The following is a 25381-nucleotide window of genomic DNA, read 5'->3' as shown; positions in this document are numbered from 1 at the left end:
CAGTTCAGGATTCATAAATGTGCCTTCAGGACATCCACCATACATGTAAGGTGGATGTCCGGTCTATAAATATGGCACTCGCTCCAGAGTGCAGTAAGCGCTATAGTGGCTGGGTTTCTGCTGTTTTACACAGCATAAGGCCCGGAGCTAATGTGTGCGATTGACGATAACCATATGCTGTGGGCAAAAAGTGGCCACGGCATCTGAGCAGTGAAAATTCAGGAGCTCCATGCTCCCGCGCCGGTAACAGCTTTTCCCAGCTGAGATAGGAGAAGCTATTACATTGCAGTGATAGGCTTCGTAGCCTCAAGCAGGCTCCATCCTATCACTGGTATATTCCAATACAGGCCTGCAGGTGGCAGCACTGCATTAGAATATACTGAATGCTGGATAAAAATTCATTACAGCATACAGATGGCTTGTTGGCTTGTCATCTAATGTTTGCTTGTTATAAAAGTTCCAATCGCCCCCTCTCCTTCCTCAAAATTAAAATAAGTAAACAATAAAAAAAACATCATGGGCATTTCCACACCCGAAAACGCATGTACTATTAAAATATAAAAATATTTACCCCCTATGGCAAAGAACCCAACGGGAAAAAAATAAATCTAAATGGCCAATTTGCAATTTTTTTCGTCACTTCACCTCCCAAAAAAAAAAAACTGAATAAAAAGTAATCAAAAAGTTAGACGCCCCAAAATGTTACCACAAAAGTACTGATCACCCCGCAAAAAATGAGCCCTAACACAGCTCCATGGGCATAAATATAAAAAGCTTACCAGGGTCATAATATAATTCCAAGTTTTTATAGCGGGCGCAATTTAGCATTTACATTATTATTATTATTATTATTATTATTATTATTATTATTATGCACACGGTGGGGATGTGCACAGTATAAGTGCTGGAAGGTGCGCATATCCCACCCAGATACCTCGGCTGGGTGAGATAAATAAAATCCAGAAAGCTGCAGGGGTTTCAGCAAAACAGTTTGCAGAGACAGTTTTGTTTACGTTTTATTCGGACTAGTGGATAGGTTTGGTAGTGGGATCTGCCAGTCCACACCCTTCCAGTACGGGTGTTGTCTTTTGCCGGAGGTGTTCGCAGGTGAGGCCTACTTTAATCAAGGAGGGATAAATCCAGCCCTCTGTGTGTCTGTTGGTGGAGAGAGAAGTCTTAGATACAGAGGCCTACAAGGGCTCTGGGTGGTCTCAGCCAGGAGGGCTGAAGGGCTACGAGGCTACGTGTAGCCCGATCTCTTCCCTGTATGAACTTGTGTTCTGTGAGCGAACCTGCTAAGGCCTGGACCTTGAGACCCTGTGTATAAGCTGTGCTTAGAGGTGAGTCAAGGAAAAGTACTGTGTATTAGTTAGAGCCCAGACGGGAAGGTGTTTATTTTGATTGCACAATAAGGCACCAGTTTGGACATTAAATCCTGTTGTCTGCAAAGAAGTCTGTGATTGCGACCCCCTGAGAGAGCAATCCCTTACAACACTAATATAGCGCTGACATATTCCGCAGCACTTTACAGACATTAGCATCACACTGTCTCCAATGAGGCTCATAATCCAAGTTCCCTATCAGTATGTGCAGTGTCCCACTATGTGTTACATGTGGGCACTTTAAACTTTTGATATATCTTTATTTAATGTATTGTGGTATCAAAGCTATCATTTCTGTTACCAGGCTGTAAGAGTGTCTTTACATCTATTTGCCACTAGGTGGTGCTGGCATCACTTATATGTATATGCGGGGGTTTGCTAATAAAGGGAGCTGAGTTGAGTGGTAGTTGAGTTGAGGAAGGTAATGGAGGAGCAGAACAGGCCTAATCCACCATGTAGCTGCTATTTTAACCTCTTGGCCCTGATCAAGCCAAGGGAGTATTCAGAACAGTATTACAGCAGCACAGACCAGTGAGTCTATGTCTGATATAGAGAAAGCCTAGTGAAGATTAGAGCTGAGTCTAGCCAACGGTCTTCACAACCATCATTGACCAGGAGGAACCTAAAAGTACCTGGACACAGCCGGATGATTAGAATTAGCCTTTACCATATGCCTCTATGGACGCAGTGGACCGTAATTCTTCAGTGAGCATCCTTTCCAAAGAATGGAGCAGAAGACTGATGCCCGCCGTTAGGGAGCTGCCCTGTGGATTACTACTGACCAGTAAGAGAGATTATATCCAGTACCTGAGTGCTAGAGTATGGACCGATATAGAGAGAAGGAAAACTCCTCAAGTTTCAATTGCCAAGCCTGTTACAAGGGATTACAACTGAACCCATATTTGGATTATTGCTTTGCCGTATACGTGAACTGTACTGATTACCTGAAGACAAGTGATCTAGTAAAAGTTCTGTTTACTACAATTGACTCCATCTTTTCCACCACCAACCTTTGCACCTAACGGTGCTGGCGTCATGAACAACTGGGGTCCCAGCCTCCAAAGCACCCTAAACACCTATACCATCAAGGGCACCTCGACTACCATCTGGCTGGTGATCTGGAGTGCCCCACAGGATTTAGTGCTGTCTTCCCCATCACTGCACGCCGGCCTAGGGAGGCTCTGCTAACCGTGAGTACAAACTACTACCCCCATCGGCCCACCGTAGCTCACGTGTTGCCCCTGCGGTCCTGTTCGCTGCATATGTCTTTGGAGTGTGGGAGGAAACCCACGGGAAGAACATACAAACTCCATGCAGATGTTGTCCTTGGTCAGATTTGAATCTAGAACCCTATCGCTAAACACTGAGCCGTGCCATTCAAATAATCGGTTGCCCGTGTAATACGTGGATGTGACAGCCTGTCGCTCGCAGCACGTTGTCTTCAGATCTGTGTGTCACTTTTTCCTTTCAGGTTTTGGAAACCTCAGTGGGACCACAATATACCCCATTAAAGGGAACCTGTCACCTGGATTTTGTGTATAGAGCTGAGGACATGGGTTGCTAGATGGCCGCTAGCACATCCCCAATATCCAGTCCCCATAGCTCTGTGTGCTTTTATTGTGTAAAAAAACCCGATTTGATACATATGCAAATTAACCTGAGATGAGTCTTGTCCCTGACTAATCTCACATACAGGACTCATCTCGGGTTAATTTGCATATGTATTAAATCAGTTTTTTTGTTACACAATAAAAGCACACAGAGCTATGGGGACTGGGTATTGCGGATGTGCTAGCGGCCATCTAGCAACCCATGTCCTCAGCTCTATACACAAAATCTCGGTGACAGGTTCCCTTTAAGTCATGTTTACTTCCTTTTGCCTGAGCATTTTTTTTTTTTTCTGAGGTGTCTTTCACCTGATGTGACCTTTTTCTATAACCACTAATATGTATATGGATCAGGTCGGGAGATCCCTAAACGCACTTGTATTAAAGCCTTCTGTACGGAGAGAGGTCTTTCCTGCATTACACCAGCCCTAATGATATGTTGGGGTGCAGGATCTCTATATGATCTTTGTGGGAAGAGCTCTTGTATGAAGGCCGCCTCTGTGGTAGATCTAGTTGCCCTTTAAGGGAAGGAAATTGTAAAGCGTGACCTGCTGCTGGCATTTCGGTGCTCGGTCTGCGAAACACTGGTCTATTCATGGTGCTTCCTTGTGGCCCTCGCTAATGTTTAGCCGTACGTGCAGAAGCTTCCACTGTAAGGAATAACTGGACGGTGAAAATGTTATTACAGAAATGCCATTCATCAGACGGGTGTACCTGACGTGCCGTTCTGTGTCACTCACCGATATATTGTATTGAACTGCGTGAGTCTGAGGGTGAAATTAGATTGTGGGCCCCACCGAGGACAGGGACTTTATAGAAGTAAGTACAAATATGTGACGTACAGTATAGGTATGAGCACTAAGTATGCAAATTTGCAGCTTTCAAAGGCTTTCCAGGAGTAGAATATTGATGACCGATCCTCAGGATAGGTGATCAGTATCTGATCAGTGGGGGTCTGACACCCGGGGCCCCTGCAGGTCCTATGTTTGAAGAGGCCGCTATGTTCCAATGAGCGCTGCAGCCTTCTCACAGCATTCCAAGCATAGTGCGGTACAGTTCAGGGGTAGGCAACCTCCGCTACTCCAGCTGTCTTGAAACTACAACTCCCAGCATGCATACCTGCTCTGCTCTTCACAGAACTCTCATAAAAATCAATGGAGCATGCTGGGAATTGTAGTTTCACAACAGCTAAAGTGCCAAAGGTTGCTGACCCCTGGTATAGCGGCTCTGCTTGGTATTTCATCCCAGGCCCGTTCAATTGAATGACCTTCTCAAACAGGTCTCGTTCCTCTCCTCAAATTAATAACCATAAACCAAGTGAGGGCATGGAGAACAAGAGGTGGACCTAAAAATCCCAGCACACCACTGCTAGTATACATAAAAAATAGTCCCTTCATTGGTAGTAATGGTCAGCAGTGCAGTCAATGTCAGAACACCTGCTTTACTCCAAAGGAGTGATCTTATTAGCAATGCAGGCGCTGTGCCCTTAATGGTCTCCTCGTAGTGTCCTCGTCAAGGTTCCCTCCTGTAGACTTGTATGGATCACCACAAGTTGCCCCTCAACAAATTGCCGTTTGTCAGCTGGAGCTACGTGTATTGGATCACGATCCTCCAACAGTCACAGGAATATGGAGAGACAAAGAGACACAGCCTCGTGCAGGATCATTTAAAGTAAAACGGCCTGCTGTATTCATTCAGCATACCCACTCACAAGATGAACCTCCATCTTGTATAAAACATGTAGTCAAATTGTAGGAATCTGCTCAGGATGGAGCTTATAAGCGTGATCCAAGATATACAGCTCCAGCTGGCAAACACCAGTTTGAAAGGGGTTGCAGTGTGGCCATCCACAGCAACTTGTGGTGATCCATGCAAGTCTACAGGAAGGAACGTTGACAAGGACACTACAAGGAGACCATTAAAAGGACCGTGCCTACATTGTTGGTGGAGAAGATCACTCCTTTGGAGTAAAGCTGGTGCTCAGACATTGCATGCACTCCTGACCACTACTACCAACATAGAGACATTTTTAATTTATACTGGCAGTGGTGTGCTGGGATAGTTGGGTTCACCCGTTTCGCTCTCGGTCCTAACGCCTAATTTAGGTTTTGCTATTTTGTTTGCGGTACTGTGTGATTTGGGACGTTGTGGTCATATCAATTTATTTTATGAATTCATGTGCATTCTCTTGACTTATGTCATTTTATGTTGACCAGCAGTTACCATATACAAAACGTCAGCCATCTTTGTGCACTGTCCTCACTGCCCGGGCAGGGTTAGTGTATAGGGTATAACAGAGGGACAACGAAACGTAAAATTCTAAAGATGCCCCACAATGGTTATTTCACGGAGAATACAATTATGTAAGAATTTCTATTTCAAGGGTTGCAGCATAAGCATCATTTTAGTGACTTGGATAATGCTGATGAAACGAGGCCTGTCTGGCAGATTCGGCGGTTCGGCATATGTGGTCTCTGTGTGTGAGGCCATTGTCTCGCAGAGCGCACTGGAAAACATTGCTGCAACTGAACTGATAAGAACATCTTGTTCTGGGTGCTGACATTTGGAAAATCTTATACTCCGGTGTTGTGGATGATAAGCTTGTACCATATTCTTCCCAGAATAGTGATCTTCTGAGGGGGGTATTGTTACTTCTTTACAGCCTGTTCCTTTCGGCAGTTTTTATCTACATAAATTGACCCTTTTTTTTTTTTCCCCCCCAGTGCCTTGTGTCTCCATAGATGTTTTGTCAGAACATAGAGTTACTTAAAATAAAGTTAGTATGTGAACGTTCCCTGGACCGGATGGATTTCCATCAGTTGTCAGATACAAACGTATGATATTCTGCAATGAAGGAAGGGCTGGACAACTGTTCTGGAGTTCCTGCTCCTTATCAGTATCAAGCAGAGCTGGTCTGGTGAGATGGTTGACATAGCTTTTCAGGGGTACTGGTTCTTCGTGAAATGATCCAGCTGGTAGACAAGAGTGTTACAAGTAGGGAGGTGCGAACTTGTGTTTTCAAGTTCGGTGTACAAGGTTCAGGTTTATCTAAGAATTCCATTATGGATTCCGCTACCATGGACCATTAGTTATGTTCTGTGGAAGCAGAATCATAACGGAATTCCTACAGAACCAGAACCTTGTACGCTGAACTTGAAAACACAAATTCGCTCAACACTAGTTACAAGCAATGCTTCGTGGGAACAAAGTATGCAAACTGCTCCTCCAGAAGGAAGAAGGCTGTTTCCCGTTAATATCCAGCCCATTAAAGAACTGGTGGAGACTGTTTTGGCTGATGTCCCTAGTCATGTTTTAAGGTCAGACATTGACTTACAGAGTAGATGCCTAGAGAGACTATTTTCTTCCTCACAGACGAGAGCAAATTTGTCTACTTTTTCCCAGAGGTCATTGCCCACATGATAGATCTCCGCAAATAGAAAGAGTCCCCACCCACCCCCAATGATCCATAGAATCATGAGGAAAATCTAAATTTTAGTTCCTTTGTAAGAAATCGCTCAAACAAAGCCCATGATGCAAATACAAAGAAGATGAAACATGGGCAATAATCCACTGGACAGTAGTTGACATGTTTTGTATATACAGGCATTAAGGCGCTATATGGGTAATGGCTGAAAACACAAGCCAACAACAGGATGCTGGACCAGCTTAGAAAATATTAGGTAGTCTTTTGTTGTAGGTCAGAGATAATGCAGACACACATAATTAGAGTCTAGAACATTTTGATGGAACAATCTAAAGTTCTTGAACCCAACTTGGGTTGTGATATCACAGTTCAAGGATACATCAACCAAGTCTTGGTTCAAGAAGACCCCAGGCTCAACCTAGACTGTGATCTCACAGTCCAATCACTTCCAATTGTATGACTAGTCTGGAAAACCTGAGAAAATGACTCACGGGTTTTGGCATCTTCAGAAGATATTTTAATGACCAGCTGTTGTGTATGGAGACACGGTTACTCTGCTCCTATGCTCAGCCTGATTGACGTTGACCAGCGTTCCTTAAACCTGTCCGTTACCAGCTGGTTTCTGGAATCTATAAATTTTATGAAGGCTTCTGCTAACCCTGTAATGTCCTGTGCATCAGTCAGAGGAGATCTCTGAGCTGGGTGCAGTACCATAAATGGTAACTGGGGCTTTAATAGCAGCTGCTCGACACCACTCAGTCTTTAGGGGTTACGTTCAAAATTACTACAGGGACAGAAAGCTAAGAGGAGGCTGTCAGTGATGGTTCAGCTGCAGTATTGTTAGGGAGGATAGGTAATCAATAAGTAAGTTCTTGAAACCCCTTTAAGATGGGGAGACACAGCGACATGAAATAATTTTCAGTGGTGTTGCAGTGCGACACTCCGCAACGCGACAATCTCAGACTGTTGGATTTTTGGGTGCAAGTCACACAAGGCTTTCTGATCATAGACAACAATGCAAGTTGTGCGACTTACCTGTGATCTGGTGACTGTGTAGCCCCAGCCTTAGGCTCCATTCACACGCCAGCAATTCTGTTCTGCATTTTGCGGAACAGAATTGCGCACCCATTTATTTCTATGGGGTGATGTTTTATGCATTTTTATTTATTTTTTCTTGGGGGGGGGGGAGAATGCAAGGAAAATCTGGTGTTTTTTTTTTTTTTTTTTTTTGTTTTGTTTGTTTTCTACAGTTATTTTTTTTAGCCACATGTTTTTCTTGCCATTCTTTTCAGCAGTCCCCCCCCCCCCCCCCTGCTATAAAGGAGTGTATGAGAAAATGCCTGAAAAAAAGCCCAGCCAAAGCACGTTGGAAAAAAATAAATAAAAGACAATTACAAAAAAAGCTTATTTGTCCTGAATTTAAATAGCCGCTGTCAGTAGGATCCACCCTATTAAAAAAAAGACACACTGCTTAGCAAGGCTGATAAAGCTGATTAAAATGATACATGTCTTGTGAAAATCAGCTGTGGAATTCCCGAGAAAAGAAAACTTTCATTCTTTGTGCAAATGAAGGCTTGAGTGTACCGAGGGCCGTGGCCAGCGCTGGGAAGCAGAGGAGTCGAGGTGCACTGAGCGGCTAGGCTCCACCTCTCGGTGCACTCAAGCCCTCATTTGCATAAGGAATAAAAGTTTTTTTTTTTTTTTTTTTTTTCCTTGAGAACACTGCTACTGATTTTCACAGGACAGATTTTTCATGAGCTTTTGTTTACAGCATTTAAAAAGTATTAAGAAAATTGCTTTACGACAACCCCATGGGGCACAGACAGACACAATGGTCAGGAGAGAACCCCAGTGACTTCTATGGGAGAGTCTTCTAGGCTCTGTGACCTGAGCAGAGGACATTGTACAAGAAAGAACAGATAAGCTGTGATATCACCTATTGTGAATGGTGGATCCTGTCTTATCTGTTGTTCTAATTATCTGCTGTTCTATGCCTGTAATAATATCACCTCTGTGTATAGATAAGCAGATAACTGCAGTAAAGTGATCTGTCCAGACTAAGGCCTATATTACACTGCCCGTTTTTTTTGGGCAGATAATCGCTAACGAGCATTTGCATGAACACTTGTTAGCGATCATCTGGCAGTGTAATACTGCCGTCGATTGCCTGATAAACGAGTAAATGCTCAATCTTCAGGCAATCCAAATGTTTTGATATATTAAAAAAAATTATCATTTGCAGGCGGCAGATGGTGATGTCTAATAACGACCTGCCGCCGGCAAACCACAATACAGCATAGGGATCAGCGATGGCATAGCGATCACTCCTCCCCATACTGTGGAGGGGATCGCTGCATGTAATAGTAGTGAGCAGGCGATTGCCTAGAAGGAACGCTTCATCGGGAGGAATACAGCCTTAGGCCTGATGCACACGACCGTGCTGTGTTTTGCGTTCCGCAAACTGCGTATCCGCAAAAACGTAGATGGCGCCCGTGTGCGTTCCGCAATTTGCAGAACGGAACGGGCGCCCATAATAGAAATGCCTATTCTTGTCCGTAAAATGAACAAGAATAGGACATGTTTTATTTCTTTTTTGCGGGACGAGGAACGAAGCAACAGATGTGGACGGCGACGGCACCGAGTGCTGTCTGCATCTTTGATGGCCCCATTGAAGCGGATGCGGACCAAAACAACGGTCGTGTGTGGTGTCAGTGCAAAAACTGCAGGATTTTATGGTTTTTGTTTAACTATAGATATTGACATGGAAAATAAAAAATAACCATGAAAATTCTTTCAAAATATGTTAAAGGTAACCTGTCACCGGGATTTTGTGTATAGAGCTGAGGACATGGGTTGCTAGATGGTCGCTAGCACATCCCCAATACCCAGTCCCCATAGCTCTGTGTGCTTTTATTGTGTCAAAAAAAACGATTTGATACAAATGCAAATTACCTGAGATGAGTCCTGTCCCTGACTTATCTCAAGGACAGGACTCATCTCAGGTTAATTTGCATATGTATCAAATCGCCTTTTTTACACAATAAAAGCACACAGAGCTATGGGGACTGGGTATTGGGGATGTGCTAGCGGCCATCTAGCAGCCCATGTCCTCAGCTCTATACAGAAAATCCTGGTGACAGGTTCCCTTTAAACATTATTTAAAGAATAGGTCATTTTCTGATGACACATTCCCTTTAAGAAATCTTATGCTGCAGATTTCCAGCGTGGATTTCACCTTTTACCACGGGGAGGGTGAATTCCACTGCAATTTCCGCAGCAAAAAGCCCATGTTGTGGTAACTGTATTTTCAAGCACATGTGGATGTACCCTAAAGGGGGCAATTAATTTCCAACCAAATCAGTGCTTATGTAGCATATACAGTCGCCGATACAGATTTGGGTCAGCAATTTCCGACCTTGCAGTAAACATTAGACCTCTACTGTCCACTGCCGAGATGCTTTCAACAGCGAACCCTCCTCCTATTTGGTTCTACCTAATGGACATATTTTATTCATACCTTTTTAGTTCCTTCTCATCGGCGAACCTTCTGACTGCTACCATTAGGCAGACATTTCATTATGTGACAAAGTATTGACTCATGAGTGATAGGATTGCTGTATTCAGCCATTGATTTCACCATTAAGAGCCTGAACGTTCAGTACAGAAGAAATGGTCTTCTCTCTGTACATTGACTTTCTGTATATGAAAGCAATTTAAAGGGATTCTCCAAGAATTGTTAAAATTGGTCAGGGAGCCAGGGGTCTGGGCAGTGGCATAACTAAAACTGACTGGGCCCCACAGCACAATTTTGAGCGTCCCCAATCGCCATGTCCTCCTGTGCAACCCTCACTACTGCGGCTACCCAAGATGGCTGTCTCAGACCAGGCCCGGCAGCCGCTCTCACTCATTTCCTACACTTATATCATGTATGTCATGTCATTGTATATAATACTTTTCAGATGGCCCTGACAATTAAAATCTTTCAGTCCTCCTCCCAGGGCCCTTCTGAGCTCAGGCCCGCCGGTAGCAGCTGCTTACACTATAGCTACGCCCCTGGGGTCTGGGTAAAATAAACACTTTTAAAATGTTACTGCTGCTCTGATCGCTGCTGGTCCTGTAGTGATGATGTTCCTTCCTTTGTTCCCGTGACTGCTGCAACCAGTCACTGGCCTCAGCAGTCAGGTGGCGGTCTTGCGCGCCTGGTCATAGGAATTATTAACATGACATCATCACTACAGGTCCAGTGAGGATCGGTATAATGGAGACCAGAGTGACTGCAAGGTAAAGGCAGAACCTTTTAAAGGTAAGTTGTTTTTTTTTTTTGTTTTTCTATTTTTATTTTATTTAAACAGCTTCCTGCTCCCTACCAAATATTAAAAAAAAATCTTGAAGAACCCCTTTAATGTGACACTCTAAGTTCAGACTTCCCTAAGGTGTAGAGATCTCGGGTGTTGAGTATTAGCCCCAGTGGTTGCATCAGCTGGAAGGACGCCTCATGTCAATGGAGAGAGAAGATAACCACCCCCTACTGCTAGGGCAGGTAAAAACCCACCCAGTCAACTGTCCCCTGACTGCCCACTGTGCCGCACTTCAGCATTGTTTGGCGTACTTATGTTGCAGATTCAGTTGCAAAGGGGATTTGTGGGTAATTCTGCGACTTTTCCACACTCACTCCACTTTTCCGAGGTGGCGGTCGGCTGGCCCATCTCATTTATCATCTTCTACGCCTGTTTTTGGCGTACAAAATGACTTAAATCTATGCCAGCAAAGGATGTGGCGTAGATTTGAGCAAGTCACATGGCCGGGTGCCTAAGTTATGTAGAGGCCGGCGCCGCTACATTGCTTAAGCGCATCAAGCGCCAGTGCAGGGTTATTAAGACCGCCGTCTAAAACCTTTGCGCCTCAATCTGCGCCAGAAATACGCGCATTTCTGTTTAATAAATTACACCCTATATCCTGAAAACCAGCAACCAGTTTTTTTTGTTTAAAAAAAAAAGTGTTCTCTATAGGCTGTTAATATGTGATTAAAAAAATTGCCGGCCGTGTGCCTCAGGCTGCTATTAGATTTCTACATTCTCCTGACTTGTATAAGGCAGAGGTTTGCTGAGCTCTGTGGCTACACTATATACCGGTCACACATACCTGAGCTCACCAGTATCATCCTTTCTATAGAAAGCAGAGGGGTTCCTGTTCATTCAGACACAGACTCCTTATGTCCTGGCAGACTGTATATAGAACTGACATATGGTCCCGATTACTGAGAAATGCTAAAAATGTACCAATTCTTACCTTCTATTAATATTCTCCACCCAAAGTGTAAATGTCAAATTTTTTTAAAATAAAAATATATTATTTAGTGGTTACAGTAGCGTGTGTCCTATTCTATGAAACATTCCAGAAATGCCCTTTAGAAATGAGAAATTCCACATAAAATCCTCTTTCCACCGTCCAGTTCTTAGGTCTGAAATCTGCCTCTCTTATTTTCTCTTGCTGTGCGCCAAATTTGATATGTGTTAAGGTACCTTTTTGCATGAGCCGATTATGGTGTAAATTATTGTTAAATTGTGTGAAACTGCATGATTATCGAGCATTGTAAAAGCAATGAACGATAGAGCGACAATTGGTAGATTTCTCGTTAGTTCGGTTGTTTGGGCACAAAAATCATCGTTGGACGTTAAGAATTTCATACGTGTAAACAAGAATCGTTCACTGCACGCCACTCAAATTTCACTTTAAAAACAGTCTGCTTTACAAACTATGGAATATGCAGTAGAAATTAAAATTTTGTGAATGATAATCGGCGTGTCTAAAGGCTCATTGTTGAAACGTTCACCACACCAAGAAACAACCCGTTTATCGCTCAATCGTCCCGATCATCGCCTTGTGTACCTTTTAGTAACTTTAATCTCTTATAGTCACTAGGATAAGTGAGGTGGTAAAATTCTGACTTCTAAATGGAATGCACGTTTTTTTGGTGCAACATGTAGATGTACACCAGCCAAGCGGTGGCGTGAAGAAGAGAATGTGTCTAAACTTGTCTAGCAACATGCGCCAGAGTTGCGCTACTGTGATGGATTTTGCCTGTCTTGTCTAGTTTTATGCTCAGTTTAGGACAATTTTAATCGGCCCCTTTATGTGGATCCAAATCTCCAACCACATCAATACCTATAAATTGACTTGCTTTGATGTCCATTGACATTTATATAGATGGTTATCGAGGGTGGGGTGGGAATCTGGTCTTTTTGTGTAGTTTAAAAAAATTATTGAAAGGTGTTTTTATGTTCGTTATCTACCTGGATGTGACCCTCAGCAAAGGGGTAGGGAGAACAGCATTTTCCTTGAAAATGACCTCCTAAAAAAATTAATAAAATTGACTTTTAAAACAAAATAGTTTCCTGGTGCTAGAGGAGTAGATTTTGGAAATATGCCAAATGATAGCATAAAGCTAGTACCTGTGTATAGGGTCTAAACTATCCCTGATTTCTCATGACTATAAGGATGAAGGTTGATCATGACAACTCCCAACAGCCATTTTGACTGTTGACAATGACAATGTTTTTAGACCACAATCAAAATAAAAATACTCAAAGGTGCCAGTAGCACATTTCTGCCATTCTTTTAGCTCTATGATAGGAAAACCCACTAAGAGTGCTGTTGGGATCTGTATGAGGTCCCATATCTATTGTTGTAATACAGCCCTAAGATAAACACCCTTGTACAGTGGGGAGGTCACTAGATTCCCACGCTAATATTCTGGCAGGAGTTAATAAAACTTCCCAAAATCCTGCACACATACTGCGATATTCCCCAGAGAGCCCACAAATTTCATACTACATAATAGGAACACTAAGGGAATCGCTTGTAGAGAAGGATTTGGGTGTACTTGTAGATCATAGATTAGATAACAGCATATACTGTCAATCAGCCGCTTCTAAAGCTAGCAGGTTATTGTCATGTATTAAACGAGGGGCAGGGATGTAATACTACCCCTTTACAAAGCATTGGTGCAGCCTCATCTGGAATATGCAGTTCAGTTCTGGGCACCAGTCCATAGAAAGGATGCTCTGGAGCTGGAGAGAGTACAAAGGAGAGTGACTAAACTGATGAAGGGCATGGAGGGTCTTAGTTACGAGGAAAGAGTGAAACAATTACTGTATTTTTTGCTTTAAAAAGACACACTTTTATTCCTCCAAAAGTGAGGGAAAAATGGCTGTGAATCTTATAAAGCGAATACTAGTGAGCACTGCGAGTGCTGCTCGTACTCACCCTCCCTTGTCTTCTTTCCTGGGGCTACGCTGCACTGCAGGTCCTGACCGCATACAGTGTCAGGACTTACTGCGCGCAGTATAACCCGACACTGCACTAAGTCAGGTGGCAGCACAGAGCTGGCCAGAGAAGACAAGGGAGCATGACTGGAGGACCTGGAGAGGAGCGGCGGAGCTGAAAAGGCAAGTGAAGTTCTTTATCTCTGATGGGGGTCCGACATGGAGGCCTGATGTCACGGATGCGGTGTGGGTGGAAAACTCCACACCGAGCACAGGAGGAAAGGGGATAGGAACTAGGCCTGGAAACTAGGGTAAAGGAGAAGGTCACCTCCTAGAACAACCCTAATCCAAGTCCTGACTTGCTAACAGTATGAACTGACCTTGATGGTAGGAAAGTTCATGCACAGGAAGCTAGAGCCCCAACACACCCTGTAGGGCCCTGGTATAGTAAATATATTTAATTAGGACCTAACCTGGGTAAGGTTATTTCACTAATTTATTTACAAATGCATGACCAGCCTATCTTGACCCAGGTGTAAATTAATACTTCACTTTTTTTTAAATCAATATAAAATATATACTACGTACAGTACAGACCAAATGTTTGGACACACCTTCTCATTCAAAGAGTTTTCTTTATTTTCATGACTGAAAATTGTAGATTCACACTGAAGGCATCAAAACTATGAATTAACACATGTGGAATTATATACATAACAAAAAAGTGTGAAACAACTGAAAATCTAATATTCTAGGTTCTTCAAAGTAGCCACCTTTTGCTTTGATTACTGCTTTGCACACTCTTGGCATTCTCTTGATGAGCTTCAAGAGGTAGTCAATTGAAATGGTTTTCACTTCACAGGTGTGCCCTGTCAGGTTTAATAAGTGGGATTTCTTGCCTTATAAATGGGGTTGGGTCCCATCAGTTGCGTTGTGGTGAAGTCAGGTGGATACACAGCTGATAGTCCTACTGAATAGACTGTTAGCTGCTTTTTTCTTGCCATAATACAAATTCTAAAGAAAAACAAGTGGCCATCATTACTTTAAGAAATGAAGGTCAGTCAGTCCGAAAAATTGGGAAAACTTTGAAAGTGTCCCCAAGTGCAGTCACAAAAACCATCAAGCACTACAAAGAAACTGGCTCACATGCGGACCGCCCCAGGAAAGGAAGACCAAGAGTCACCTCTGCTGCGGAGGATAAGTTCATCCGAGTCACCAGCCTCAGAAATCGCAGGTTAACAGCAGCTCAGATTAGAGACCAGGTCAATGCCACACAGAGTTATAGCAGCAGACACATCTCTAGAACAACTGTTAAGAGGAGACTGTGTGAATCAGGTCTTCATGGTAGAATATCTGCTAGAAAACCACTGCTAAGGACAGGCAACAAGCAGAAGGGACTTGTTTGGGCTAAAGAACACAAGGAAAGGACATTAGACCAGCGGAAATCTGTGCTTTTGTCCGAGTCCAAATTTGAGATCTTTGGTTCCAACCACCGTGTCTTTGTGCGACGCAGAACAGGTGAACGGATGGACTCTACATGCCTGGTTCCCACCGTGAAGCATGGAGGAGGAGGTGTGATGTGTGGGGGTGCTTTGCTGGTGACACTGTTTGGGATTTATTCAAAATTGAAGGCATACTGAACCAGCATGGCTACCACAGCATCTTGCAGTGGCATGCTATTCCATCCGGTTTGCGTTTAGTTGGACCATCATTTATTTTTCAACAGGACAATGACCCCAAACACACCTCCAGGCTGTGTAAGGGCTATTTGACCATGAAGGAGAGTGATGGGGTGCTGTGCCAGGTGACCTGGCCTCCACAGTCACCGGACCTGAACCCAATCGAGATGGTTTGGGGTGAGCTGGACCGCAGAGTGAAGGCAAAAGGGCCAACAAGTGCTAAGCATCTCTGGGAACTCCTTCAAGACTGTTGGAAGACCATTTCAGGTGACTACCTCTTGAAGCTCATCAAGAGAATGCCAAGAGTGTGCAAAGCAGTAATCAAAGCAAAAGGTGTCTACTTTTGAAGAACCTAGAATATGACACATTTTCAGTAGTTTCACACTTTTTTGTTATGTATATAATTCCACGAGTTAATTCATAGTTTTGATGCCTTCAGTGTGAATCTACAAGAAAACTCTTTGAATGAGAAGGTGTGTCCAAACTTTTGGTCTGTACTGTAGGTGCGACATGCACTCTTTTTAATTGAACTTGGACAGAACCAAAAAATAAAGGGTGTTAAAAGCACAGTGCACCACTACACTGATGAGTGTTAACTGGACAATTAGAAGGGATAAAGAGATGTGCATTATCTCTAACCCTGTGTGCCTACTTGAGTACATAGAAATATATTCAGTACGAAACTCGCAATGAATACAGTTGTATGAGGGGGGGTGTCAATGCTACAGCCTAATTGGCAATAAATATGCAGTGAATAAGCAATGCACATATGAGTGAAGATCCTGGAGACAGGAATATATATAATTCCAAGATAATTCATTGATTTAGGACCAAACCAATCCATACCTCCCAGTAAGGATCTACCCCACTCAGAGCATTGCAACTGCATATAGAAGGTGTAGCCACTCACGCCCCCCCCCCAACATTGTTGAGGGGATTAGAAGAAAAAGTAACTTGGGGTACTTTCACACTTGCGGCAGGACGGATCCGACAGGCTGTTCACCATGTCGGATCCGTCCTGCGGGTATTTCGCCTTGCCCGCGGACCGCCGCTCCGTCCCCATTGACTATAATGGGGACGGGGGCGGAGCTCCAGCACGGCGCTGCACGGAGAAAGGCCGCCGGACTAAAATTACTGCATGTCAGGCTTTTTAGTTCGGCGGCTTTCTCCGTGCAGCGCCATGCTGCGCCGGAGCTCCGCCCCCGTCCCCATTGCAGTCAATGGGGACGGAGCGGCGGTCCGCGGGCACGGCGAAATAGCCGCAGGACGGATCCGACATGGTGAACAGCCTGTCGGATACGTCCTGCCGCTAGTGTGAAACTAGCCTTAGAAACCAGCACAGTACCTGAGAGTTTTATGTATTGTGGGGTTATGGTTTATTAGAGACCATATTTTAAATTGATCTAATAAAGTTATACCTTTTAGTTTATAATAAGTAGTGCCCCTACAGGGATTTACGGTGTTGTGACCGGTTGTATATGGAGTATCATATAGTGCAAACAACCTAAAAGCTATTTGGATCCCCAATAAGTGCAGCAAGGTGTAATAGAATTGCTCCTATTACCCAGTCTCTACACTCTCCTATTGTACCCTGCTCTCCTTTTTATAGTGTGGAATAATTCCTCCCTATCCTTTCCCTACACCTTGACTAATCTTTCCCTGAAATGTTAAATCAGGTTTTTTCAGCACAATTATTTTCTACCACTGTCCCTAGCGCCTGCTGACATCTCTCCCTGCACTAAGTACACTGGGAAATGGCAGAATCCAAGATGGCTGAGGCTAATTATAGGGCTGTGACATCACAGGGCTGGCTGACTGCTGATTGGCTGCATGCATGGCATTGTGGGTGATCCCGCCTTCCCAGAGTTCCTTGCTCCGTGTCCTAAAATGTGCAGCAGCCATTTTAGGAAAAAATGTGATTTGTTAACACGAAGCGTCAGGAAATTCGGATTCGGTGCAAATCTAATTTTTCCTGAAATTCTGATTGAATTCCACTTCGTCAACTTCGATTTGCTCATCTCTAATAGTCGCCTCAGGACGTGGTCACAGCAGGAATAGTGGACAGTTTTAAAAAGGGCTTAGATAAATTCTTAAAAGTAAATGGCATTAAGGCCTCATGCACACGACAGTTTTTTTTCACGGCCCGCAAAAACGGGGTCCGTGGGTCCGTGATCCGTGACCGTTTTTTCGTCCGTGGGTCTTCCTTGATTTTTGGAGGATCCACGGACATGAAAAAAAAGTCGTTTTGGCGTCCGCCTGGCCGTGCGGAGCCAAACGGATCCGTCCTGAATTACAATGCAAGTCAATAGGGACGGATCCGTTTGAAGTTGACACAATATGGTGCCATTTCAAACGGATCCGTCCCCATTGACTTTCAATGTAAAGTCTGGAGTCCCTTTTATACCATCGGATTGGAGTTTTCTCCAATCCGATGGTATATTTTAACTTTAAGCGTCCCCATCACCATGGGAACGCCTCTATGTTAGAATATACTGTCGGATATGAGCTACATCGTGAAAATCAGATCCGACAGTATATTCTAACACAGAGGCGTTCCCATGGTGATGGGGACGCTTCAGGTTAGAATATACTGAAAAACTGTGTACATGACTGCCCCCTGCTGCCTGGCAGGTGCTGCCAGGCAGCAGGGGGCAGACCCCCCCCCCCCTGTTTTTAACTCATTGGTGGCCAGTGCGGCCGCCCCCCCTCCTCCCTCCCCTGTGCGGCCGCCCCCCCCCCCCCCCCCTCCCCTGTAGTAAACTCGTTGGTGTCCAGTGGGCCCCCCCTCCCTCCCCTGTAGTTAACTCGTTGGTGGCCAGTGGGCCCCCCCTCCGTCCGCTATAGATAACTCATTGGTGTCCAGTGGGCCCCCCCTCCCTCCGCTGTAGATAACTCGTTGGTGGCCAGTGGGCCCTCTCCCCTCCCTCCCCCTCCTAATTAAAATCGCCCCCCTATCATTGGTGGCAGTGGTGAGTACCGATCGGAGTCCCAGTGTAATCGCTGGGGCTCCGATCGGTAACCATGGCAACCGGGACGCTACTGCAGTCCCGGTTGCCATGGTAGCTTAGCAATTTGTAGAAGCTTCATACTTACCTGAAGAGCTGCGATGTCTGTGACCGGCCGGGAGCTCCTCCTACTGGTAAGTGAAAGGTCTGTGCGGCGCATTGCTTATAGCGCAGACCTGTCACTTACCAGTAGGAGGAGCTCCCGGCCGGTCACAGACATCGCTGCTCTTCAGGTAAGTATAAAGCTTCTACAAATTGCTAAGCTACCATGGCAACCGGGACTGCAGTAGCGTCCCGGTTGCCATGGTTACCGATCGGAGCCCCAGCGATTACACTGGGACTCCGATCGGTACTCACCACTGCCACCAATGATAGGGGGGCGATTTTAATTAGGAGGGGGTGGGAGGGGAGAGGGCCCACTGGCCACCAATGAGTTATCTATAGCGGACGGAGGGGGGGCCCACTGGACACCAATGAGTTATCTATAGCGGACGGAGGGGGGGCCCACTGGACACCAATGAGTTATCTATAGCGGACGGAGGGGGGGCCCACTGGACACCAATTAGTTAACTACAGGGGAGGGAGGGGGGGCTGGCTACCAAGAAGTTAACTACAGGGGAGGGAGGGGGGGGGGGGCGGCCGCACTGGCCACAAATGAGTTAAAAACAGGGGGGGGGGGGTCTGCCCCCTGCTGCCTGGCAGCACCTGCCAGGCAGCAGGGGGCAGTCATGTACACAGTTTTTCAGTATATTCTAACCTGAAGCGTCCCCATCACCATGGGAACGCTTCTGTGTTAGAATATACTGTCGGAAATGAGTTTTCACGAAGTGAAAACTTAGATCAGAAAAAGCTTTTATGCAGACGGATCTTCGGATCCGTCTGTATGAAAGCAACCTACGGCCACGGATCACGGACACGGATGCCAATCTTGTGTGCATCCGTGTTCTTTCACGGACCCATTGACTTGAATGGGCCCGTGAACCGTTGGCCGTGAAAAAAATAGGACAGGTTATATTTTTTTCACGGCCTCGAAACACGGGTCACGGGCGCGGTGTAAAAACGGTGCACAAGCCGAGTTTTCTACGGCCCCATTGAAAGTCAATGGAGCCGCAGAAAAAAACGGAAAACGGCACAACGGCCACGGGTGCACACAACGGTCGTGTGCATGAGGCCTTAGGCTTATGAAAACGTGTAGAAATCTCACTCCCTTTTGTAAAATTCATACATTTGGTTGAACTTGATGGATTTATGTCTCTTTTTTTCAACCATATTAACTATGTAACATAGCAGGCTGCTAGAAATGACAAGCTGCCTGACGTGTATATTCAAAAAGCCACTTCACGTGACTTTTTACCAATTTTTTTTATAATTTTTATTTTGGGAATGGCATTTTTTTATTGTGGCAACATATTCTGCGGCACAGTCCACAGATTGTAGTCACATTATTCCATGCCCCCAGTGGATACCACAATCTAATCTCCCTATTCCTATATAAGGACCCATTTATGGAGGATCTAGTCTTTGGACAACTCCCGATAATCCTACATAGGACATTAATAAATACGTCTAAAACCTAATCCACTTTCTTCACCGGAAGTCCTTCGTTAGGGGCAGTGCCATGTTGCTTTCCTTATTTCTAAGTATTGGGACTTAGGCCGTTCTAAGGATGACGTTTTGTCAGATTTCGAAGACGGGCCGATAACTCTCCCATGCTTTCTGCATTCCTGGAAGTTCTGGATGTAATCACTGGCTCTCGGTGACCTGACATCATTCTGCGTATCTGATCTGGTTTCATAGATCTGGCAGTGCGGCTGAGAAACTGGTCACATATGCCAGATCCTTCACACAAAGGGCAATGTAGAAATATCTTTTAGCCCATTTAGCTCTTGTCTCCTGTCCGTGTACTTTTTATGCATTGCAAAATTTGTGAGATGTTATTTATTTTAATTTTTTTACGAATGTCTAGATGTTTCTGAATAGACCTTTTTGTTATTCTTTTGGTTAATATTTGGTTAGTGATGATAAGATATAGCAGGTTATGTGATTATTCATTAACCTAGGGTTAAGATCGTTGAGGACCCGTCCCCTCTCCTGACAGGTCTGGTTTAGTCAGTACTTTCGTTCCCCATGTAATACCAATTCTGGAGCATCTATTCCTATGACTCTCTATGTTGTACCATTCCTTTATTATTCCTGCTAGACATTATGATTGAAGTCTATCGTGAAGGTCCAGCCGGGCGTTACCAGTTGTGGGTGTGTCACTGCACATTCTGGCAGCACTGATTGTATAGTGTCAGACGGTGCAGGGACACCACCCAACTGGTAACACCCAGCTGGACCTTCATCTCAAACTTGCTAGCAATTTATTCATAACTTCTAGCAGGAATAATAAAGGAATGGCACAGTATAGTCCTAACAATAGATGCTCCAGAATTGGTTTGGAAAGGGAAATGCAAGTAGTTACTAAAACAGACCTGTCGGGAGAGGGGACGGGTCATTTTCAAATAGTAGCTTTACCTGGGTTGATAATGCCAAACCATTATCCTTCTTTTAGCATTTATTGGGCTTTTTTTTTCCATCAAAAGGAGATTAGATTTTGTCTTGCAATGTATATGGCACCAACTTATTCCACACTGATGTACACAGAATGCATTCCCTTATGCTAGAGTCGCCTTTGCGTTAAGAAATCCAGTAGCCCATTCCGGTGCAGCTGAAAGCCGGCATTTATGGGATCCCATTATAGTCATTGAGGATCCAGCGGTGCCCAGCTCTGTCAAGCAATTCCGGATATAAGTGAAGTTTTGTAAAATTAAATTCAGCTGCTTCACCGAATTTTACAAAAAAAAATCATCTTCGTGACAAATTACTTTGTCACAAAGCGCATTTCTTGGTAAGTAGTGGATGCAATGATGGGGGGCAATGATTGCTCCGCTATCCATCATTTTACCCCATCAGATGCCACGTTGATCGCTGATCGCGGCATCTGATAGGAATAATACAGTGTAAAATAAAAATAAAAACTTACCTGATCCATTGATCGCGACGGGCCGGCCGCCGCCATCTTGCTTAAAGGTCTGGCACGAAATATCGCGCAGGCTGAGAGGACATAACGATGGCTGGCACGGTGACGTCATACTTCACCATGCACAGGATTTCGCTCGAGATCTTCAAGCAAGATGGCGGCGGCCGGCCCGTCGCGAGTAAATGGATCAGATAATAAATTAACATATTATTTATTTTTTTTACACTATTTCAGGTTAAATTGATTCACTACCACGAAGCATGAGTAAATTCGGCTTCGTGGCTAAACGAATTCATCCTGAAATTCGGAAGCACTCTGTGGACTTCGATTCGCTCATCAATAAACGTAGCCTTGCGGCCCTGCCTCATATCGGAAGTTCAGAACAGTTTCATAGGAAGAAACAGAAGTTTCCGTTTGTTCTCCTGCTGTGGCTTTCCTACACATTCCTTGCAGACATTGCCCTGATTCCTTGACATTCCTTGAATCTGCCATTGCCCCCCCCCCCCCCCCCCAAAAAAAAAAACACTGCCCTTCTCCCGCTGCTTCTTTTTCTTTAAAGGTTATATAGAAAATAAATGTCTCCTTTCCTCCAGAAACGGCACCATTGCTGGCCGTGATCTGGTGTCTCAGCTCAGACCTATTCACATGGCCGGTGAGATGTTTTTGTCCCCTGAACTCCCAAAATGCGGCCCGCACCCCAGAAGTGTCCGTCTGATTTTCATACCATGTCAGCCGTTCTGCTGGTGGAGCTTGTGCGTATGTTAATGGCCGTAAATTGCTTCTTGCTGGGGTGTAATTATTTTGTCATGGGACCCATGTCAATCAAGCAGAGGAAGAATGGGGTCAATTATTCTTATCTTAATTGTAGATGTCTGAGAGGCTGTGCCTGCTGATCAGTTTGTCGGGGAGGTTAATGCACTAATCCAGGGCAGCAGCACGTTGTCAGCAATGGTGTTTAAGCCTATCTACATATAGGTCAAGGTATGACATGGCTGTATGTAAAATAATGCTGCACAGCAGCTGGAACCAGGCCAGCTATACTAATAAACTATGGGAAATATATTCAGTGCAGAACTCTAAGGCTATGTTCACACAGCGGGTTTTGACACTCAAACTCAGTTTCCTATTCCGCGTCCGAGATCGCCGCATTGAGTGGCGCCAAACCGAGAACTGACACCCACTGTGGCTTTCAGCCGTCCGGACACCAGATCAAGAGAGGATATGGTTGTGGTTGTGTCTTTACACTGTCGGCTGCAGGAATGGCAACATGGCCTCCCTTTAAAAACAATGAGGAACACGGGTAGCGCCAGGCATTTGGCGTGGAATCCACGCAAAATTTCAGCGTAAAATGGTGCCACTTGAACATTTACAAGTAACATTTTCATGCTGTTTTGTTATGTGTGCTTTTCTCCGACTAAGGGCTCATTCACTTCAATGGGGCCACAAAAGATGCGGACAGCATCCGTTGCTCCATTCCGTGGCCCCGCAAAAATTATAAATCATGTCTTATTCTTTCCGTTTTGCAGACAAGAATGGGCATTTCTATAAAGGGCCGTCCGTTCCGTTCCACAAATTGCAGAAGGCACACAGGCGGCATCCATGTTTTGCGGATCTGTAATTTGCAGACCGCAAAACACGGCACGTTCGTATGAACAAGCCCTAAGGGTGGGTGGGGATCAGAGTTGGTCATACGTAACATGGGGCTCCAAGGTGGCTAGATAGAAGTTGGTTGCCGGTTCATGTGGTGAACGATCGCTCTACCAACGCGGACATACACCCTTTACTTGATACTGCCTGTTGAACTCCCCAATTGTTCAAAGAGGGATACTAGAAGAGAAGACGAGAGTTGCACTTCATCGGATGAACCGTTTAAGAAGCTGGTAAGCTCAAAAGTCACCTGGAAAGTTTGTGCTGGGAGTGATGCAGCCTGTAGAGTAAGTAATGACCCCGGTGTTGCCAGGCTTCACCCTCCAGACACAACGTGCGCAGTTGGGGAATCCGAGAAGAAGAGGGTGCGGGATCAGCAGCGGCGCAACCAGATGAGTCCAGATGCATTGTATCTTTTGAATATGTTTGTTGAAGTTATTTCTTTACAGGTTGTGGAAAGGTTACAGGTTATTCTGTAAAGAAATAACTTCAATAAAGATATATTCAAAAGATGCAACGCATCTGCGCTGCTGCTGATCCCGCACCCTCCTCTTCTCTAAAGCGCACATACATGTTGAGTTACACCAGGCAGGTAACCGCCAATGTAGTGCCGGAAATGACGTTAGAAGGACGAATGATCTTTCGTGGAACAAGCGTTCTTGTATCGGCCAAATGCACCAAATCAGGTGGCTGGCTTCTTTTGTGTCATTAATCAGCTGAAATGAATGTTTATTACAGTTATCATCCATTTTCATGGGCACCTTAAAGGGGTTGGTTGTCCAGGATTTTAATATTGATGGCCTATCCTCAACATATGCCATCAATATCGGATATGTGGGGTCCAACACTCTTAACAAGTATGGACTGTCCAAAGTGGACAACTGCTTTAAGAGGGATTTTATTTGGTTGGTGGCCCCATGATCATAATTAAGGAGGGTCCTTATTGAGGATGTATGTGCCTAATAGGTGATATATCATGTCCAATTCTTCAGATATATTGAATGATGTAAAGGATGAACTGGTGAAGTGCTGGCATCTCCAGAGACTGCAAATTCTCTTCCCTCTGTTCATTGTATAAGTTCCTCAGCAGGGATCACGCAGATTTGGGTTTGTCTTTCTGCTCTTAATATAATCATAGAGCCACTTAGCATAAGCACGATCACACTGGTATTGACGCTGGACTTGTGCACACCAATGGGTGGCACATTACTAATTATCAGTGGTATCATGCCAGGAACGTCAATCGGCTAAATGCAATAATTAGTGTGACTGATGGGTAAATGACTTGTTCCTTGTCACTCCTTATCACGTGTTTGATTTCTACTTTTCTTCTAACTTTCTAGATCTTATGCAATGGACCTGGAACATGTATCCCTGTGTGTTTCTCTGCACTTTTCCTTGGAGTTTTGGGGATAAAGAAAATCATTATTGTCTACGTGGAGAGTTTATGTCGAGTAGAAACTCTGTCGCTGTCTGGAAAAATCCTCTACCATGTTGCAGACCATTTCATCATCCAGTGGCCTCTACTGAAGGAAAAGTATCCAAACGCCATATACATGGGAAGAATCGTTTGATCGACCTCCCCAAAATATACTGTGTGGAGACCCGACATGTTGAGTGCTTGTTACCTTCACTTTATAAGGATGTTCCAGTTTGTATTATACTTTGTAATAAAAAGTCTCTTTGTAGACTAGATGGAGGTGTTGAGATGTTCGATTTCCGATCTAATATTTGTCTGGCTTTACTTCCAATGATGGTATATACCTTTTAATTTCAAGGGGCTGTATTAGTCTCTCCCAATAAACATTAGTTAGACGCCTGCCAAGAATTGGGCTAGTGGTGGTCCCAAGAGTTGTAATCCCGCTATAGCTCTATGGCAAATCTGATTAGGAGTTTTCTGAGATTTTTTTTTTTAAACTAAATGACCTATCCTTTGGGTAGTAGACAAAAGTGTTTGTAGAGCAGCACCCACGGACATAAATGGCCACACAGGTAATGCAACAGCCGAACCACGACAGCAGATCCTCAGCAGTCGACCGTATAGCAAATTAACCTCTCCATTTGCTATCCTCTGGGTAGGTCATCAGTATCTGACTGGTGGGCGTCCAACACCCGAGAACCACGCTGATCGGATGTTTGAAAAGGTTCCAGCACTTGCAGTAGCCCCAGGAGTCTTCTCGCAGCTTTGCCTAGGCCATGTGACGTTACGTTCATCGGTCACATGGCCTAGGTATAGCTCATTGAAGTGAGCTGCGGTACTAAACACATCCGCTATACAATGTATGGAGCTGTGCTTGGTGAGCCGAGAGAAGGCCACAGCGCTACTGTGTGTGCCGTGCCTTCTCAAACA

At 44.7% G+C, this 25381-nt stretch overlaps 1 protein-coding gene across 1 annotated transcript in view; it reads left to right on the top strand.

The window, feature by feature from the left end:
* The window catches only part of ALG14 (ALG14 UDP-N-acetylglucosaminyltransferase subunit), a 43756-nt gene extending 19032 nt beyond the window's left edge, over positions 1-24724 (top strand). Inside the window, exon 4 of the mRNA XM_044302261.1 lies at positions 24375-24724. Coding sequence (XP_044158196.1) covers positions 24375-24605 — 231 coding nt within the window. The 3' untranslated portion in view covers positions 24606-24724. The remainder of the gene's footprint in view (positions 1-24374) is intronic.
* Positions 24725-25381: the final 657 nt, after the last annotated feature.

The sequence above is a fragment of the Bufo gargarizans genome, chromosome 7 (genome assembly GCF_014858855.1).
Source record: "Bufo gargarizans isolate SCDJY-AF-19 chromosome 7, ASM1485885v1, whole genome shotgun sequence".
Classification (NCBI taxonomy): Eukaryota; Metazoa; Chordata; class Amphibia; order Anura; family Bufonidae; genus Bufo; species Bufo gargarizans.
Note: the sequence above shows the minus strand (reverse complement) of the source record. Positions and strands in the feature narration are given on the sequence as shown.